The 21,406-nt window shown below is 34.8% G+C and overlaps 1 protein-coding gene across 1 annotated transcript; it reads right to left on the reverse strand.

The window, feature by feature from the left end:
- Positions 1-566: 566 nt before the first annotated feature.
- LOC116308631 (protein HID1) lies at positions 567-21,005 on the reverse strand. Its single transcript, XM_031719102.2, has 28 exons — positions 20,867-21,005; positions 20,574-20,723; positions 18,794-18,857; positions 18,312-18,406; positions 17,328-17,369; positions 16,826-16,876; positions 16,513-16,566; positions 15,921-16,089; positions 14,847-14,904; positions 14,467-14,538; positions 14,057-14,189; positions 12,663-12,719; positions 11,851-11,907; positions 11,348-11,431; positions 11,057-11,147; positions 10,220-10,285; positions 9,836-9,921; positions 9,112-9,190; positions 8,766-8,827; positions 8,235-8,337; positions 7,751-7,803; positions 7,133-7,221; positions 6,083-6,135; positions 5,527-5,693; positions 5,050-5,141; positions 4,601-4,700; positions 3,943-4,001; positions 567-3,391 (listed from the first exon to the last, which is right to left on the reverse strand). The coding sequence occupies exons 1-28, from the start codon at positions 20,930-20,932 to the stop codon at positions 3,328-3,330; spliced, it is 2,316 nt and encodes a 771-aa protein (XP_031574962.2). The 5' UTR covers positions 20,933-21,005; the 3' UTR covers positions 567-3,327.
- Positions 21,006-21,406: the final 401 nt, after the last annotated feature.

Consider the following 21,406-nt stretch of genomic DNA (forward strand, 5'->3'; position numbering starts at 1 on the left):
GCTTGAGGCACCCCAGTTTTCTTTGCATTTTTGAAATTAGCATTAAATTTCAGGTTAAGAAAGTTTCAATTTTCTGTTTATTATTTACCAAAGTAGTCAGCCACCTTAATAGAGTACAAACACTAAAAGTGTTCAACACTTTGCACTATTTAGTAGTTTAGTTCTATTTAGTCCAATAGAAATAAATCTCCGACCGACAACTTTAAAAAAAAGTTGTATACTGTATCATACAGTGGTCTGGCAGTTTGCCTAAAGTAGCTGGATAACCATTGACGAGTGTTGTTTGCTTTTCCAATGGGAATCGAATGAGAAAATAGCCATACATAGTCTCCCCGCTCCTCCGCTTTCAGTGTCGTCACGCAACGCTTTCTCCCCTAGCTACTCAGCGTGACGACACTGAAAGCGGCTGTGGGGGAGACTAAGCCATACAAGGATCACAGAGAAAATCTGTCGCAAATGGGTTCATCCACCATAAATGCTGCATTTTTCTTAAAGTGGTTGGTTAAAGTAAGATGGATAATAACTCTTGAGACAATTATCCTCTGAAAAAATAACATTCACACAAACACAGAACATTCCTCCTTTATTATTGATTATGTAAAAGTAATTCACCAAGCTTATTTTAATCGCTCAAAGTAGGATGGGGTAATTCAAAAGTATTAAGGCATATGAGGTCAAGGTTTTGAATATAGACACAAAACTAATTCTTGTTTTTCTCGGTTTTAAATCCCTTAGAACTAACTAATTACAACCAGATCAGATTACTGCAAGAGCCGTGTCCTTCCAATGAAGAACAAATTATTTTTAGAGTATTTTAACTACTCATACAGATCATTTCCTGTAAATCAGGGCCCAGTTGTCTAAAACCTACTTAGCCAGGGTTCTTAGACTAAGCTTAAATGTCGAACTTCACATGAGCCGCACCTAATTGCCCTAATTCACTATGACGTCACATCAAAACAATCTTCAACAATCTATTGTTTAAACGCAAAGGATCATGATCGTCGGAGGGGGTCAATTCACCGAAAATTGTTCTTAAACCCGTATCAATCCACGAAGAGAAGTAGAATAGCCAGCAAACGCTCAGAATATTTTTAGTACATGTTAACACATATTATAATATCTGAAAATCAGGCCATTTTAGATTAAAATGTTTCGCTAGGAGCAAATTTTGTTGAATTTTCTATTGCATTTGGCGATTCTATCCCCCACATAAACAAGCAGTGACGTCATAGTGAATTAGGGCAATTGAAACAATGGATAACATGACGATCTTCTTTGATGTTATTAGTTTCGGCTCATGTAATGTTGGACGCTTGACATGAGCCTAACTAAAACACGTGGTAAACTTGAAGAGGTTTTCCGGGATCACATTACGGCTAGAATGCAGTCGTTTTACCCGAGAAATAATTCAATTTACAAGATTAAAATGATTACGTTGTTCTGCCATCTAACCTGACCGCTAAAAATAAATCATTTTGATTAGTGTCGTCATTCTCGCACTTTTTCACTCACTCACCCACACTAACACTATTTTCACATTTTGATGATATACGGAGGGAGGAAAACACGCTATCACGTGATCATGTAAAGCCTCTTTTACCACTAACCAAGCTTGGAAACTCAACCCCGGTGACTAAACTTGGAACATGTAAGTTAATGCGGAAATGAACTTTTATCAGTATTTGTTTACTAAAATAATGTCACTTAATGCGGCCCGCATTGGCAACTTATTTTAGATGTGAGAAGTGCAGCCAACACTCATCAAACCTTGTAACAAGAATGCAAAGGCACACAGTGCATGTGTCATGCCTCAGTACTGAACTCTTGTTCCAAAAATGTCAAATCACTGTGCTTTTCTTTGCACCATTTTCAACCAAGGCATTAGTTATAAACTTCAAGATAGCGATCGCTGCTTGCTAGTCTCGTTATTTTAAATTAATATTTCTTAAATAAAAATAGTATATTGACACCATGATATATCATGTGATAAATACACGGTAACATACACACATCTCTAGTCTACCTATACCTATAAAGCCCCGTTTACACTGGCGATTTTTGCTGCGGTTTTTGTGGCAATTTTCGTAAATATGAAATCTTTTGTCTAATCCCGCCTTCAAAAAGGAACAAATCTTGGTATCCTGAAAAAAACTTTACAAGTTCTTTACCATTATTTATTATGGACAAAATCGCCGCAAAAATCGTAGCAAAAATCGCCGCAAAAATCGCTAGTGTAAACGGGGCTTAAGTATCATGATTGTACGGTACATAGAATGATTTTACTCAGACCATCAAATAGTATACCTAGAGGTAAGCCGTTTTCTTTTGTGTCTATTATATACTGTAACTACTAGAAACTGTTTCACAGCCTGAGAAAAATCTCTCTAACAGTACGTGTGAAACGTAAGCTGTCTCATATTTTTCCATGCTCAATTATCATATTAATTGATGTACGCAAACTGTGAATGGTTATTGTAATAATACACTGATTTCATTTAACTCATGAATACTACGATACTAACGATAAGTGTCTAATAGTCCTAAGTAAAAAGAATTAAAACAACGAAGCTGGTCTATACACCGAATCGAAATATGGCGACCAATTTGAACAACTATTGTTCTGGACTGACTAGCCTCAAATTCATTATTTGTTATTGTATTTCGATTTGGCGTATTGAACGACCATTACTATACTACTTGTTCTATCTATTCCATGAGATAAATGAAATCATAGTAACATACAATCTACGATCATCTAGGAACGGATCTAAGGTTTTGATCTATGAGGGGAATTCATTGATTTTCAATTCTCAGGGATGCTTTCCCTTATATTTATGCTATCAGTGAACAGGAGGGAAATGGGTGGAGGGGATGCGGACTTCAATAACTAAGTATAGTTGGATAATAACTAAGTATAGTTGAATAATAATAGTCCCTATTTAATTTGATAAATACACCCAATCAATAGCCAGATTCCGTCTTTATTTCTTAAGACTTTTTTTACATTAAACACAAACATCAAAATAAACAGCAACTCTTAAAGTGAGAAGAACAACTGCTATAAATTAAAAATGTACAACTCCAAGTTTGTGTTTGTGTTGCACTTGTAAGTCAGGCTTTACATAGCCACGATCTTTAATGTTGTCTTATCTACAATGACCATTTCACCCAACCTTTAACTTATTTCACCAAGCATAGGAATAGGGAAAACACAACCCAGTAATCTTCCTTATACCACAGTGAAGGCGCAAATTCATTGTTAAACCCCAAAAGACAATTACACCTTTAAGCTAAAATTCAATTTACTTGTGTCTGATAGGAGTTTTAAACCCGCTGTATTTCAAATAGTTTGACGTCTGTGTCATACCAAATGGGAGGGTCAATGTTCCTAGGATAATTTAAACATACAACATAGGTAAATATGCAAGTTGTGTTCCATTACCGGAGCATGGAATCCTTGTTAATGTAATAGACCTTTCCTGAATACGCTTGAATGACCAAGAAACAATAACTGCAAGTCAAGTCCCCCAACCCCTCCCCAGGCACCCCGCCAAGGTCTGATACTCGGGGTAAGTTGAGGGTGGATAAATGAATGCATTTAGTCCAACCTCTATTTGGAGCTATTCTTTGGTTGGCCAATCAAGCAAATTCAGGAAAGACCTATAGAGACTTTGGACCATCATGTTATGACAGCCATAGCAAAAGAGTATTTTCCTATGGGAAACTGAATTTTTTTCATAAAAATAAGTTAAGACTAGATTCAATGGTTCCTGCCTATGTCATGGCTGCCATCACATGATGGTGCAAAGCCTGGCTACTGATAAACAAGCTTCTTTAAAAGGAAGATGTCAGAACTTGTTCATCATGAAGAGTGAGTTGGAATATGTGTGTTTGGAAAACAAGAAATAATAAAATGATTTGAAACAGATCTGAACTAACCTTAAGTATATGATCCCCCACATGTAGGTACGGAACCACATTTGTGTACCACTGTTGGCCTAAAACATATGATTATGGTTAGCAAGTACCCTGCACAGTACAACATGATACAGTTTGACTGAGGGGATAAAAATTAAATATAAGAGATCTAGACTGCTAGATGTAGGAAGGAATGGTAGAGAAAATAGGGGAATGCAAGAACATGCAAGGAAGAGGTGGGTAGGGGATATACAAAATAATTTACGATTAGTATATGTAATAGGACTCCATGCTGTCCAATTAAGAAATAATTGGACAAGGAAAATTCCGAGGACTGACAAAATTGGATGAGGCCATTGGGGAGCATGAAATCCCATTACCTATTAATTAATCCCATATCAACAAGACCTGTCCAATTAAGAAAATAATTGGACAGTTACCTATATGGGATTAATGAGAAGCTGTATAATTAATATCTTAATTATTATTAATTTAATATTTTATTATTTATTTACAATGGGTCCCAATGTAAACTACTGGTTTACCAGTAAAGTTCAAGCTCAAGTTCAAATCCAGTGGATGTTTAAATGACTTATTACTTTGTATTCCCTGTTGGGTGGTAAAGAATGAGAGCACAAGGAAGGAGGAGATATGATGGTGAGGAGGGTTCAAACATTACCTGGTATTTCCTGATCAGTATAGGATGTGGTACAGGAAGTAGACCAACGAGGGTGCCATGCTGAAGGAACTTGATGATTTCTGACTCATCTGTCAAACCCCTGCAGAAAAGCAGTTTCTTAGCCTACAGAACTGTCATCAGACATTTAACATTCTATTCATTTTATGAAAAGATACTCCTAGCTGCTTGTGATTAATCATTCTAGGCTTTTCCATAGCATGGGTATGATGTGGGGACAAGTCATCTCCCTAGTACTGTGTATGTACAAGTAACTCAAATGACAGACTGAACATGATGTACTAAGCACGTTGCAGCCACAGGAAAACTAGTGTAATTGTTTAATGACGAAGGCCATTTTCAGCAATGTCTTCAAAACGTGTTGCATAAAAGACTGCAGCTGCTTATGTTCACTTGGTTTTCATTATCAATAACAAATTATTATCAATTACTTATCAATGCAGATCTTTTCCACTTGTGGGACCAGCACTTGGAGCATTCTCATGATAGTCTGTAACGGTAACTTCTGCTTCCATGACTGGACCTATCAATGTTAGTATGAGTACTTCAGGTTAAAATTCTGAAGAACAGTTTTCATGATTGTCTTATCCAAGCAATCTGATAGGATGAACAGTAATCTCATGATTCTCTGATTGGTTTAACACATGTCATCAATTCCATATTGGTCGGTTTACATACAGCTCTCTTAAACTTTAAGTATTGTTCCAAAACGAGAGACCATTGTAGTGATAAAAACAATACTTATACGGATGTTTTAATCTTAAGAGAGCTTTAGCAGCTGTGCAGCAGTGTATCAGTGCCCAGGCCTGCATGCAAATTTGAAATCCTATGGTCTTCCATAACATTCATTGTGAACGCTGTGAATCTTTTATTTAACTTTAGGGAGGTGCAATGTCTACTATACCTACCCATTCAGGGGTAGCTATGAATGATCCACTTGTAGTTACTGAAGCTGATCTTCCAATGGCCTTCTTCTCTCTCCTCTTGACACTAGCATTGGATTCAGCACTATACCGACCCTCAACATCACTAGTCTCTGATTCACTACCAGGATGCCGAACTTGGGTCACTGACACTACAAGCAAATGACACAGCAATCTAGGCATTTGTTCAAGCCTTACAGGACATACTTGTCAAAGGATTTTCAACAGGATATGGCAGTATTTCATAATACTTGGTCGCTATCCATATCAATCACTGTTGTTTTAAGTACAACATTAGTATAATGATATATAAAAATATTATACTGTAAACTATAATATAGTTACACAGCTAATGTCCTAGAGGTGCAAAGGGGTAAAGAGAGGGTACCATTTTTCTCAACACTTTCAAAAGAAAGGACATGATTATCTTGTAAATGGATTATTTCAATTTAGTGAAACATAAATTTGAGCATTGCTGTATTCACACAATTTATAAACACATATTTAACATGTAAGAGTAAGAGATTGTTACTGTACATACTGTCAGCAGACATCTCTGGAAGTCCATTAGTATGATGCTCTCCTGAATCATCACTAGGAAAAACCAAAAATACATGAATAAAGTATGCAACAACAGCACCGGTTGCATCATCACCACCACCATGCATCACCATCATCATCAATAACAATAGCATCATCATCACCAACAATGAATCAGCATCATCCACAATAACTTAACAACAGCAGTACCATCATCATCAACACCATGCATCATCATTATCATCATCATCAATATCAATAGCATCATCATCACCGACAATGAATCAGCATCATCCACAATGACTTATCAACAGCAGTACCATCATCATCACCACCATGCATCATCATTATCAACATCATCAATAACAATAGCATCATCATCACCAACAATGAATCAGCATCATCCACAAAGACTTAACAACAGCAGTACCATCATCACCACCACCAATGAATCAGCATCATCCACAATGACTTAACAACAGCAGTACCATCATCACTGCCACCAATGAATCAGCATCATCCGCAATGACTTAACAACAGCAGTACCATCATCATCACCACCAATAATCAGCAACATCCACAATGACTTAACAACCAGTGCCATCATCACCATTAATGCATCATTATCATCATCAATAACAACAGCACCATCACCACCAATGAATCAGCATCATCCACAGTGACTCAACAACCGCAGTGACTCAACAACTGCAGTACCAACAACAACAGCAACACCATCATCAGTATCACCCTGATAAAAAACAACAACAGCAGCAGCTACCTCATGACCAGCATCATCAACAACAACAACAACAGCAACACCATCATCACTATCACCATCATCAAAAACAACAGCAGCAGCTACCTCATGACCAGCATCATCAACAACATTAAGTACCTCTGAATTCATGATCATTGCAAAAAATGATTAATATTAATATGCAGTAATTAAATATAATTTAATGTTTTAGTAAATAAAAAAGTAGATAAATTTGATTATTATTACCATAAGATTGAAAGTTATCAATATCACTCAGTCATACTTCATTACCTTTGATGTTCAGTACTGCTTGTACTTGGAACACTGGTCTTTTTCTTTGGTTTCTGAATTGTAGCTGGGTCAGTAGGCAGGTTAGCAAGCTAATATAAAACATTATGGTTAAGACCTTAAATTTGACATGTTGAGTACCAATCTAGAAAAAGCACATTATGGCAAAAAATGATGTGCTAAAAAATTAATCACAGATTGTATTAATTCTGAATCAGTGAAAGAGAAACAGCACTAAGAAGATATTAGACTTTATTCAATTATACTGCAAATGCTACTGAGTTTAAGCACATCCAAACAAAAAGATATAACTAGCTAAAAACTAGTGTGAGCTGCGTCGGTGTTTCTAATGAAACAGTAATGATGAAAAGGTAAAATATACACCGTGAAAAGATAAAAAAACTTACTGACGTTTCAGACGCTAGTCCATCGTCGGAGTAAAAACAATCCAAACAAGAAAAGTGACCTTGTTTTAAGATATTGTGCAGCATATTGTGTGGTGTAATCATATGCATTAGTGCTCATAATCTGATGACACATTATGAGTTTATCAGATTTGGATGTACATAATAATAACCCTGAGAAAAAGGTCCCTTCCTGGCCAACAGGAACCTCACATACCTGATGAAATATATTACGTTTTCGTATAATTGCATATACAAGATGGGAGTTGCCTGGAAGGAAAAAATGAATACAAATTAATAGTGTTATAAAATCAATTACGTCAAGTACTGTACATATTATCAAAGCCTTGAAATGAGTCAATCATCATTGAAGTACAATGTTAAAATTTGGGTTTTGTTAAACCTAAACAAGATGAAGAAATCCAAAATAATGGGATGGGGTGGGGTGGAGGAGGGGGGATGGGGTCACTGTTGCCTAAAAGTAGAAGACCAATTCCAATATTATTACCTAATATATCCACTAGGAGGCTTAGGAGGCTTTCATTTGTTGTAGAAACCAAATTTTACACCACCTAGAAACTTCCCTCTTACAAAGCCCTAATAGCAAAGTACTATGTATTTGTATTTTGTAGCACCATGCCTTCAGTTCTCCTTCAGTGCTTTAATTTTGTATTTAGTACATGCATATTTTCTTGACTTACCATCAAACTGGTACTGTATGATATTGTTAAAGATCTCTAGTAAAAAGAACACCAAATGATGGTTGGTAGGGTTGGCAAACAGGAACCAAGGAGTAGAGAATGCCTGTAACAGACAACAGGATCATCACTTTAACATAGTTTATATATTTGTATTCATATTCAGTGAGAAGACCATTGGTTATTGTCTGACGGGTTGTTGAGAAGGGATAATCATGATTGATCAGTAGTCAAATCTATTACAAGATAGTAGCACATCAATTGGTATTAATTAAGCTGCTAGAAAGGTATCCCCTGGACTACCCCTTTGCATGAGACATGAGAATTTCTGGGTTTTTTTCCCTTCAAAAATATACTGATTGATAGGCCATGAATATGGAACAAGTCATTCAGATGGGTAAAAAAGATGTCCGATGCATAACACATAATTATTGAATATTATCATAATTATAATTTATGATTATTACCTAGTAAAGTGTAATGATCATATTATTACAGTATACAACAAAAAACCTGACCAAAAATTTTTTTTACCTCAAGTAAGTGAAGAAGTTTATTAGCTGCCACCATGGATAATGACTTGAGATAAGGAGAGACTATATGAGAGAGGGAAAAAATAAAGTGAGCAACAATAGTAGTGAGATGTAAAATTTTTTTCATAAACAAAAACTGCAAATTATTTTAGTAGCATTTTAGTAGCCTTCTTGCAGCTTAACTTTCTCTTGTATAACCCACAAATACGTTTGTCAGGGGGGGAAATATCATGGGCACTCACTTAGGTATCCTCAAACTTATTATAATTCATTAAAATTATTCCAAAATGTATAGCAGTATAATTTCAGCATTGTTGCATGAATTAATACCAGCTATCAATACTTACCATTGACAATAATGGTAAGTAAGCAATCAAACAGGGGCTGTAATCTTTGATGTCCAGTGGTAATGATCTTGTGGAAAACCTAAATAACACGGAAGTCCTTGTTCATAAAAATTAAACAAATATACTACTAGCAAGTAATGTAAAAAAATTAAAATTCATGAAGAGAAAATTGGAAGGAAGTGGACAAGACAAATGTTAAGTGGAAAGGAAAATGTCATTAAGTGAAACTGAGAAAATTAGAAATTGGAAATGTCGGGAAAGCTGGGTGAAGAAAAAAATAACGTAGAAAGGAGAGAGTATAGTCCTCACTGTTTTAAGGTATCAGCTAATACAATTTTGCTTTCGAATAATGAAATTTTTGAAAACTCATTATCTTGTTCATTAAGCTTAAATCTATAATCTTCATTAAAAACATTTTCAAAATATTGATAATAACAGAGGTATTTTGAAAAAATATTTTTCGATAGTTTTTGAGGCATTGCTCCGTTGACAGGAGCTGTCAACCAGAAGTCAAACAGCTGGTGCAATCTCAAATGAGATGGAATGGAGATAAACAAGTCGAGAGAAAGATGCAATGCAGAGAAACAAAGGGCCACACATTTTCAAGATATTAAAAGAAAATTCTAGTTAATGATGCCATAATGCAAATATATGCCTATAACAGCAAGCATACACATATTTTGTGACTTTCTTACATTATCTTCCATGCACTGTAACTACTTACAATAACTAGGAAATCAGCATGTGTACCAGTAAACACAGGGATGTCCATGGGTACTCGCACAGAGTATGGCTTGTTTAATCTCACACCTGATATATCACAAACAAGAGATTACATAATTAAAGTTAATTATAGGTGTTGAACCGTTGAACCTTTTGTAGTCAGTGGAGGCTAATGTTTGGGTCAATATACATCAGTTACAATGCCAAAAATATCGATCTGCTAACATCTTAGTGAGTGAGTGAGTGAATGAGTGAGTGAGTGACACATTTGCATATTCATACATCTCACAATAACTCATTTCTAGGCTTTGCATATCCACGAGTTAAAAATGACATCAATATAATATGAATACCGTAATTAACAAGGTTAAACATAATTTCATACCGAAATTTCTTTCTCCACTCAGAAGTAAAAGGATAAAAACACCAATATGCATAAGACCAAGACGAGCTGAAAATGAAAACAGAATGGCATCAATGAATCCTACTGTCCAGAAATCTGTTTCCAAAGCTAAGACATGCCTTAACATATTTACAATATTTACATGCAAGTTACTTATGAATATAATAATTATTTATTGTCTAACTGGGTAATGAAAAGACTTTAGGTCCATACATAGGCATAGCTCCATACATACTTATGCTAACATTAAGAATCAAATCAACAGTTAGGTGTAGTGCCTCACAGTAGAGGCCAGAAAGTGAGGATTATCACTGTAAGGATTTCTTTACAACCTCAATGGATATTTTCTCATGTTTCTATAATGCAAGGTGAGGTAACTAGTGTAGAGAGACAGTTACAGGTCATCTGAGCCATGTTTCAGGACTAACCAATTGTAGATATATGTTGCTATAATGCAAGGTGAGGTAACTAGTGTAGAGAGACGGTTACAGGTCATCTGAGCCATGTTTTAGGTCTAACCAATTGTAGATATATGTTGCTATAATGCAAGGTGAGGTAACTACATAGTGTAGAGAGACGGTTACAGGTCATCTGAGGCATGTTTCAGGTCTAACCATTTGTAGACTCAAATACAGGCAGCACCTTTTCCTCAGTTTAAATATTGCAAAATCCTGAGTGTACTGTAAGTCCAGCCAGGAATTAAATTTGCGTCCAATGCTCAGCCAATTTTAAATACAGTAAAATGGTACTGAAATCACAAAAATCTACATATTTTATCTAGAAGTCATTGGGAAAAAATCCTTCTTCATTTAAACTTACATTGGTCTGATCTTGCATCATTAAGATGGTACAAGATAGGTACTAGTATGTCCAACACATCACTACTTTTAAGGACATAGAACAAAAATTTCTGCAAATTAAACAAAGTACATTAAAATTAATTTAAATACACCTCATGCCTTTTAATCAATTCAAATTAAAGGAATATAAATATATACAAAGATTCATGTGACTGTATTTTATAGACTATCTATAATAAATGTTTATTTTTTTTCAATTTGCTTGTTATTTGTATTGTATTGTATTGTATTTATTTTGTATTTTAGTTACCTTGTTCTGGTCACACATTTTCCAAAACAGAATCAACATTTCTTGATGAAAGCTGATCTTCTTACATGAATTAGGTAAATAAGTCTGAAACATTTGGCAATAAATCATAAAGTAAGTAGCAAGTCCAGCACAATAACAAAACGGCTTTTTCTGTGCTCCATTCAGCAATCAAGCAGGCAGAAAGTGAAATAAGCCGGGAAGAAGTGTGAATAGAAGCATGAGATGTTAGGCAAGTGATTCTGATGAACAGTGCACTTCTTGAGTGCTTTCAATACTTAGTACTTTAATGTAAGAACTATATTACTGGACAGAGCACAAAAAAGGTACAGTTTTCATTGTATTTTCAATTATTGAAAAAATCTGCTGCTTTCTTTTTATTCTGTGCAAAGTTTGCTGCTCGTGCTGATGGCTTTAGCAACTGTGCTCTCATCACTAATGAACCACAGTTCTCAACCAATCAGAGTGTAACTGTACTATCTAAGTTAATGCCAAATTATTTTTACCTGGATCAGAGGATTATTGAGCAAATTAGCCAAACCATGAAGAATGAAGTGAAAATCCTGGAATTCAAAAATGAGACAAGAAGATCAATAACTACTGCCAATGTCAAATGCATACACTTTGTTTCATGGGTTAATGAAAAGTTGACCACTCTATAATTGCCTTCTTTTTATTTTGATTCTTCTATTACTTGAATTGTTTCTGAAAAGCCTTTTCAATAAAAATGTATGTAAACGTATACCATGATATGCATACTGCTAAACAGACCTTTGCCAAAATGGAAGCCGAAAATTGAAATGAGTTAAATTAAAAAAACAATAGCAGCACTAGAAAGAGAACCTTTACTTTTAATTAGTAACTCTACAAAGATTCCTTATGTCAGGTGTTAAAGGTGCTCTTTCCAGTGCTGGTATTGGTTTTTCTCTCAGTTTAACTCAACCAAATTTGCAGTCGCCATTTTGGCAAGGGGTCTATTCTTAACACATTGTTTAAGGCCGGGCAAATCGTCACAGTACTGTAATTACATTAAAGAATTTACAGAATATGGATCGAAGTTGGTGTCCAATTTAAGACAAGAGTCATATATTATTTGGTGGTCTTCTTTGGACAAGGAATCTCTATATTTTGGCAAATATGGCAAGCGCTCCGTTTGTTTGGCCACCACATTATTGGTTTTACCTGCCATTTTACATGGCCGCCTGTTATGGTTGCTATGAGGTTGCAATGAAAGTCACATGATGGTGCAAAGCCTCTTACTATTGGTGCATTGTTTTCTTCACTACAATGTAGACTTGCTAGTATAATATATACTTACTTCTTCTCTGTGTATTCTTGACAGATAATTACAAAACAGATTATCGATTGGCTGCCCCTGAAAAGCATTAAAAAAATTAAAACATTATTACATATAACCATTATTCGCCAAAGATGAAATGATTATTGGTGAAAGTTTACTGCAGAGCCACTTAAGTCCTCATGGTGGCAAAGGTAAAATATGAACTGGTACTCACCAAGCCTTTAGGCAAAATTATTATTGTTCTTAAGTATCATTTACAGACTACTAGAAATACTAGACAATACATCTGTTTTTTTTGTTGTTGAAAATTTATATAATTCTGTATTATTTTAAAAGTGGCTTTCATCAACATATGAGTCACGCAAGAGAGTTTGAAATAGTAGATCAATCAGCATGCATGATTTTCTGGGTAAAGATACTAAAATGCAGTCACTTAGTAACTGGTTTGACAAATACAGGTATAACAACACTACACAACAGGTAAGATTTCTTTTTGTTTTCGTGTTATTACAGTACTTTGCTTTGGTAAATTGTTTACATTAGTGCAAAAAATAACTTTCTCGGAAAGAAAGGACTTAAGGTGACTGCCTACTTTTGGAAATTGATTTAAGCTTTTTTTAAAACTTCGATTTTCCGAATTGAAATTTAATGCTGATTCCAAATCTGGAAAGAAAAATAGGGTGTCCCGAGCTCGTTTTCGAGATAATCAGCATTTAATGGAAGCCTACGCACGAGCTTTTGGAGTAGAAATTGCGCCACCGGAAGTGATTAGAAAAAAATTAAGATTAATAAGATAATAGTTATTTGCAGACTATATGATTGCACGAATGAAGGCTAGTCAATCCTTCTACAATAATACATGGATATTTTCGACAAAAAGACAGAGAGATACATTGATTTGTCATATTTTGTAGTTTCGGTGCTCTTAAAAAATCTCACAAAGTCGAACAAAAATCCCTACGAAAATCTATTTTTTCACATGTTCCTGATTTAAACTTTTCCTAAAATGTTGATATAACCTAGATTTTTAGGAGTTTTTTCGAATGAGCTATCAAAAAATATAGAGTCCCGTGCAAAATTTGAGGGTTTTGCCCTGTTGAAGCTCAAAACGCGTATGGTTCTTCAATAAAATCTTGTAGATTTTTCAGCGGTTTTTGAGCGCGCGCTCATCGTGGGCTCAATTCGAACGTTCAAAAGTAGGCAGCCACCTTAAGCTTTAAATAACAGTTTGGTTTTGAAAACCATGGTACAAAAAGGTACTCTCTCTCTCTCTCTCTCTATTGAGTCATAATAATTATGACTATTATCAAATAATTATGACTCATTATGACTAAATTTTAGTAGCCATACATTAAGTGTGACATTTTAAGAAAAGACAATAATTGTGCAAGTAAATGTGAATAGATGAGTACCTCAAGTGGAAGGTCAGGCAACTCAGGTTCATCATGTTGATTACCATTATCATGGTCTAGCAAAACAACAAGTAACTGGGCTGCAACCTCTACTAGAGGCTCCTTGAAGTCAGTAAACATCATATGGTTATACCTGAAACACCCCAGTCAAACCACACTGTTATTACAAGTAAGGAAAGGACCATTGAGCATCCTAATAAGTACATTTTTATTATAAGGTCCACATCTTCACTTTCATTCACTGTTGTTTGTATTGGACAGGTGAGACAAAAAAGACAATTTGCTGACATTGACTGTCTATATTCTATTTCACCATTTGCTTCTAAGATAACTAACTGATCAGAATCTTTGCATCTCAATTTATTACACTTAGAACATAACTGTGGATATTGTTAGGATGTAGTACTTACGGGACACCATAGCCAACAGGGTCATATGAGCACACCGTGTTAAGAATTGAGGTGAAAAGAGGAAGGGCATGCCTGAAACAAGAATTTAACAACTTCAAGCTATGATTTATCAATGAATATTCAGGGTTAAAGCTCGAATATTTTGGACTCATGCTTGGGAGACTGAGCAATCAATCTCTGCAATTTGAGCATAAAATTAATATTACTCCTATTTTTTAGTATTACCAAGTACATTTAATCAGAAGGGACTGAACTATGATTTAATCTGAGAGAAATTATTACACATATTATTAGTTATATATAAATTATTGTGTTAATTTTGTGATTTTGGAGCCCTCATATCTGGCATCCAAGGCTAAAACGGTTGTAGTTTCTCTTACCTATTGTCTGAAGAAGCAAAGTAACACAACCATTTGTTGGGACGGCTGTGGTTTTCAGCTGTTGAGGGAGAACAATCACAACATGAGTAATGTATTTGTCTTTTCCCGGTGGAATAAAATAAAGTTTATTTCTATTTAAGCAAATTTGAGGGCATTTTTCGGGCACACCCTGTTTAAACACGTCAGTTCATTCACTGGCAAATGTTTTGATAGGCAAAATATCAGGAAAACAAGCTTTTCACTTCTTCAAACTTGTATAGTTCCAAAACAAAGTCGGGTTACCCCAATTTTTTTCATAATATTGTATCTACTAATTACTTTACACATTTTCTCCAAGTTCAAAAAATCTTAACATTCAAAGTTTATTTTTTCCTAGATTCTCCATCTACTCAGTCCAAATTGCATGTGATCTCCAAATTTGTGGTTTCTAAAGATTGAAGTTAGTAAAAAGTTAGAGCTAAATACCATCCAAATTATCTCCAAATCTAGTGAAGTAACTCTCAATTTTTTTGGCTCTTCGATATCGACAAGTTAACAAATATCTTTCATCAGTGAAAGAATGAAAAAAGATTAACGTATGAACATGCATGAAATAATCATACCTGAACCACTCTTTATGTTTATAACAATTAGCCTGCAGGTACAGTATTATCCTTATTCACAAAGAAATATTTTGACCTTTGTTATATTAACTATATTAACTATTAATTGCTAGTTTGTGCCCCCTCCCCCATAATGGGAGTTTCCTTTCATAAAATAATACCCTCACTCTTTATGTTTATGAAAATTAGCCCGCAGGTACAGTATTATCCTTATTCACAAAGAAATATTTTGACCTTTGTCATATCAACCATACTAGTTTGTGCCCCCCCTCCCCCCCCCCCCCCCCCCCCCATAATGGATCCTTGTAATAGATTGAAATGGGAGTTTCCTTTCATAAAATAATACCCTCACCCTCTTTCTATAATAATTGAAAAAATCAACAATCCTAAGGTTTCAGAGAAATAATTCAACATATGTCTTGATGTATGCATTTAGGCACATGCAATAAACATAGTAATATAATACACATACGTGTAGGGGGTAGGTACATTGCCTCTGAGAAGCAAGTTAGTAGTAACTTCAGAAGTTCTCCACGGTTACACTCATACTGAGGGTTAGATGGTGGTGAAGTTGCAAATCCAACTCCTGCTTCCCAGATGTATTCACAACTGTCTATTGAAGACAAGTCTTCATGTTGTTCCTGATCAGTTTAAAGGTGTGGTTTGAATAAATAAATGCACAATCATCATAATATATTTTCAGATAAAATTCATATCTGAAATATTTACACTAAGGAAGGAAGGAAGGAAGGAAGGAAGGAAGGAAGGAAGGAAGGAAGGAAGGAAGGAAGGAAGGAAGGAAGGAAGGAAGGAAGGAAGGAAGTGTTCATGGTTCCACTAGAGTTTTTCAAGCAATTTGGGGGGAAATAATATGTTGAATATGAAGATTTCTGCATTTTTTAAACCTGTTATATCGCGCTTGCAAAGGGAACTGATAATATTCCAATTAACGTTTTTACTATTTTGGGCTACTAATTATAGACCATTGCTTAGTATCTAGTAAAACTAGTTAGATAGTGTACATGTTCACAAAGATATACAAAAGCTTGTTGTACAATACTTACTGGGCCAGTTTTCTTGTTTGGATGAACAGTAAATTCTGGGCAGAAACAAAGGTCCTACACAAGAAACAGCAACCAAATAATTGGTCAGTCAGCAGTAAAGATGACCCGCCAAATTATTTTTACATTTTTAGCTTTGTCATATCTTGTTACTGGCTCAACCTTACTGGTCAAAATGACTGGCAAAGATTTGAGCTTTCCAATTCTGGCCAGATATTGGCTGATGACTAGCCCTTATAAGCTAGCACTGATATAAGATAATATGAGAGACATGTTTTTCTTATGGTTTAATTATAACTATTTGTAAGGTACTTACAGCAAGTGCATCTAACAGTGTTTGAGCAAGAGGTGTTTGGGATTCTGCTCCCTAAGAAAAGAAAATAATAATATTTGAAAGACATACATGTATTAGCTGCCTATTTGTTGCAAAGCTTTTGGCATTGTGTACCATGACATGGCCTCTCTACATGTATATTTAAGTCATGTGGAAATTATTTAAACATAGCTAAGCCACATGTATACACCTATTTCAAAAAATGTTGTCATTGCCAAAAGCAATAGCGATAGGTCATTCCAAATGAAAATGGTTTCGTTGAATACAAAGAACATGGAATCAGTCTCAACACCAAGGTCCATGTTCTTGACGAGAATAAGAAAAAGAAACTCAAGTCATCGCAGCTATTTCTGGATCTTGGAAAGACCTATCTCCTATGGCTTTTCCGCTATCACCTGTTGCCTATCGCCTTTGGCGATGACAGCATTTATTGAAATAAGTGTATACTAATACTCATGGTTTACAAGCATGCATTTTAACTCACCAGATCTCCACCATTACCCATACCAGCTTCCTCTGCATTCACCTTAACGTGTCAAATAATAAGGTAACATATCAGTGTACATACAGAGTATTATGTTATTGATAATAACATATTATACTTATTATTTTTTTCATCCTTAAGGAAGTGCAGATTGCATTTTTCTTAAATTCATGTTATAGTGAAGGCATTACTTAACCCATGAAATAAAAAAATACTAGTCAACGTACAATAGTCAAATAGACACAAGAGGAAACAATGGAAACAAGAAAACAAGTAAACCCGGAAAGCCAAAGATCATAAACCAAAGATCACAATGAACATGAAAAAATGATGTTAGACATTGCTATGACAACATCAGAACCCTTGGTATGCCATCAAAAATGTTTATTTAAAAAATCATAACTCAGGAACCAAACTGTGATTTTTTTTAAAAACCGGAATATTTAAACTTTGTATTGTAATCTTCTTTTTGACAAAAAAATAAAAAATTCTGTATGAGCTTAATTGTAAAAATCAATAAAATTTTTTAGGAATAGTTCCTTCTTACAGAATCTTTTAAATTTTTCCTTAAGTTTTCGAAAACAAACCAAAGCCATATGTAAAACTTGAAGAAATTTTACATGCCCAGAGTTTTTTACTTTTTTTAGTTTGAACATTAAAATTTTTGAGGACAAAATTTTCCTTTTGCAAGTTCTACGTCATCAGACCTAGAGCGAGGGGCGCTCAAGAAAAAACTTTTCGAGCCTCCTTAAATGCCTTTACTCTAGTATTAGGTAATCAATAATCTCACTAAATTAGTTTGTATAATTAATAACGATTTACATACGTGCCTTTTTTTGTTTTTGTTTTGTTTATAGTTTCCTTTTTTGTTTCTCTTTTTGTTTTGTTTACATGTATTTCTCTTTTTGTTTCATTTTTTTTCTAATAATGTATAATTGTAAATTTGTTGCCAACAAAAAGCAAATCCTCTTTCAAGATACAAACCTGGGAAGGAATAGTAGACCAGAAAAACCCTCTCCAGTCAGGGTCTTCAAATATGTATGGTATAAACCTTGTAAGCAGGCGAACACAGTTTAACACTGAAAGACAGTTAATGAATGAAAGGTATTATTATTATTCAATAGACCCGTTTCGAATTCCAAATTACCGCTGTGTTTCTTGATTACAGACTCATTTGCACAAGGTTAGCCTCGAGTTTGTGCAGAATATTCATGCATTCCAGTCACGGCCTGTCGAGTTTCAAAGTGTTTGTATTGTTGAAGTTGTGCATTCTTTACTTTACCGTTGGTATTTGTGAATATTTAAACACTGATACGAGGTTAAGCCTGTGTAAATGAGTCTGTAATCAAGGAACACAGCAGTAATTTGGAATTTGAAACTGGTCTATTGTAGTCATTCAATAAGTATTATATTATTAGTGTTAACGTGAGGTCTATTTAAGTCAACAGCATTAAAAGTTACTGCACCTTGTAATTGTTCCTGTGGAGATGGACATCCTGATAATGTTGCTCTATGCAGCTTATCAACACACTAAAATAACACGAAGAAAAAAATCAATTTTGATGATATTTAAAATACTATTATGATAAAATACTATGTATGCCTGATGCACTTTTCAAAGTGAGCCTGGGAGCAACTCAAACTAACTAAAAGCAAAATATTACAGCTACACCATCCCTGTGAGGGGGAGTGAGATTCTCTACTTTTAGCTAACACACTAGGAACCATAGCTAGCCCTAGGAACTATAGACCTACCAAAATAATTGTATAACAATACAAACCATAAACCCGTGACATTAATGCAAATGCAAGCAATGCAATTACTACAGTATAGAACTACATGTACAGTAACACAAACTCAAGAACAAAAATGATTTTGATGTACAAATTGTCTTGTATATCTTAATTTGCTTGCATTTCAACATGTGAACAGTGACTGTATTTGCATTTTTCATTGCTCAACTTAACAATTTTAAGAATAATAATTTCAGTGGCAGATCCAGAATTTGAAAATGGAGGTTCCAGGAATGCTATTTTCTGCATTTTAGAGGGAAACATAATCAATTTTCATTGCTGGAAGCCATGGAACTACCCCTCAATCAATCATATTTCATGTATACATGTACTTATTTGACAATATTATAATTACTGCAATTTTCATGTGAACTCTGTGTCTGCATGCTGAAATTTGGTTTTTCACTGCCGTCAATCAAACCTAATCAATCGGTACCTTTCATATTTTTGACTGGCATCAGCGAAAAATCAAACCTCAGTTTGCAACTTTGAGACAAAGAGGTTGTATGTTTGTGAAAATTGCAGTGATGGTAATTGAATTATCCCATCACATTAACAATCATAAGAAATTGATTGGCCCTCTTTAGACCAATTAAATTACAAAAGATGTAACATAAAATATTTTTAAATGTATGTACATAAGGGATTTGGCAATATTTGAAGACATCTAGAAAGAATTATTGATAAGTGATAAATGATTTGCTGGAAGTAATTTCTGCAAAAGATGTGACAGAATTTTAAAAATATAAGAAGAAAGTCCATTTATCAAAGAACCAGAACAGAGCAGCTAAATAATTAATAACACTGTAGTTTTGTTGAATACTTTGGCACGTGTTGTTTTATCTCGTCAATCGATTTGAAATTAAGTTGATTGACAGAACAGAAATAAATTCGAGCATATTTTATAACATGAAAAAATATGTTGAAGACCCTCTGTAAACTTGATTCTGATTGTGATTATGGCGTACTCGGTAAAGATGATTTATTATTATTTGATACATTTAGTACTAACTGTAGACTTTTAATTTTCCCTCACATACCGTAAACATTTGAACCAGTTGCTCCCGTATTTACATAGTAAAGCTTTACCCTCTGCTAATGAACTAACCGGGTCTAATAAAATTCACTTTATATTCTAAATATAAAGATATTCTTATTGCCTATTTATCTCTCTATTGTACAGGTTTTTTCTTTCTTTAATGATAAATTATCTCTTGGATCAAAATAATTGTCGAAAATCGCATTTGACCGCAGTTGGACATCATCATAGCAGAGTTTAATACAAAACTCACGAACGGCAAGCTTTTTGTCTTTTGAAAATAAAAAATGAAATAAAAATCATGCTAAAAAGATGTTTCATTTAAACGTAAGGCTAGACAGTGAGTGTCTAGGAATTATCGTTTGGATTTTTTTTTTTCAGCTGACAACACCATAACAAGAAAGCGCTCTTACCTTGCAGCAGAGTGTTGCAAGGTTGGTGGGATTTTCGTCTCGTAAGTTCCGTATTTCTGAAGCAGGGATTAATGTGAAAACATCACTGATAGTAGCAGCTGACTCAGACCAGAATTGATCCCAGAAAGGATCATCATTGGCTTCCACAGCCTGAAACAATAACGAAACAACTACAAGTAAGCTTACATTGTCAGCCAACTTTGATAGCAAGCTACTAGTCCACTTCGTCAGGGCAAAGCGTCGTATTCGTTCTTATATTAAAATAAATGTGCTTCAAAATTGTTTATACATACAGATCTCTTAGAAGTCAGTTGTACCACGGCCTTTCTAAAGTTCAGCTTACTGTCTGAGCTTCCCATTTGCAGGCCGTAAAGATGTAATGTTCACTTTGAAGCAGGACTTGCTCATCCGCCATTAACCGCTTTGTTGTGCCCACAACACTAGTGCGCATGCTCACCGTTCAAGTGGCACCCAGTCCCCTATCTGATCTCTGGTGGGTGGGGAGGGGCTTTGCTCAGCAGTATCACGGGGACTATCACGGTTTTAGTCGCCATTTTGACGAGCAGAGGCAAAGATTTGCGGAAGACGCGATTATGAAATAAATAAATAAATAAATAAACAAACAAATAAATAAATAAATAAATAAATAAATAAATAAATAAATAAATAAATAAATAAATAAATAAATAAATAAATAAATAAATAAATAAATAAATAAATAAAGGAAGGAAGGAAGGAAGGAAGGAAGGAAGGAAGGAAGGAAGGAATGATGGGTTCTTATATAGCGCATTTCAAATACCCGGGGGGGGGGGGGGGGTACTACCACCCCAACT

The sequence above is a fragment of the Actinia tenebrosa genome, unplaced genomic scaffold, assembly GCF_029948245.1.
Source record: "Actinia tenebrosa isolate PJP-AT-01 unplaced genomic scaffold, QUT_ActTen_1.0 PGA_scaffold17__23_contigs__length_9995812, whole genome shotgun sequence".
NCBI classification, from domain to species: Eukaryota; Metazoa; Cnidaria; class Anthozoa; order Actiniaria; family Actiniidae; genus Actinia; species Actinia tenebrosa.

What these genes read in the sequence shown, in the direction of transcription:
- LOC116308631 (XM_031719102.2), bottom strand. Translation starts at nt 20,932, where the DNA reads ATGGGAAGCTCAGACAGTAAGCTGAACTTTAGAAAGGCCGTGGTACAA. An exon ending in AAATGTGTGACCAGAACAAG is followed by an intron (nt 11,148 to 11,347) that starts GTAACTAAAATA and finishes TTTAATTTGCAG; the next exon opens with AAATTTTTGTTCTATGTCCT. An exon ending in CATACAGTACCAGTTTGATG is followed by an intron (nt 7,804 to 8,234) that starts GTAAGTCAAGAA and finishes TTTTCCTTCCAG; the next exon opens with GCAACTCCCATCTTGTATAT.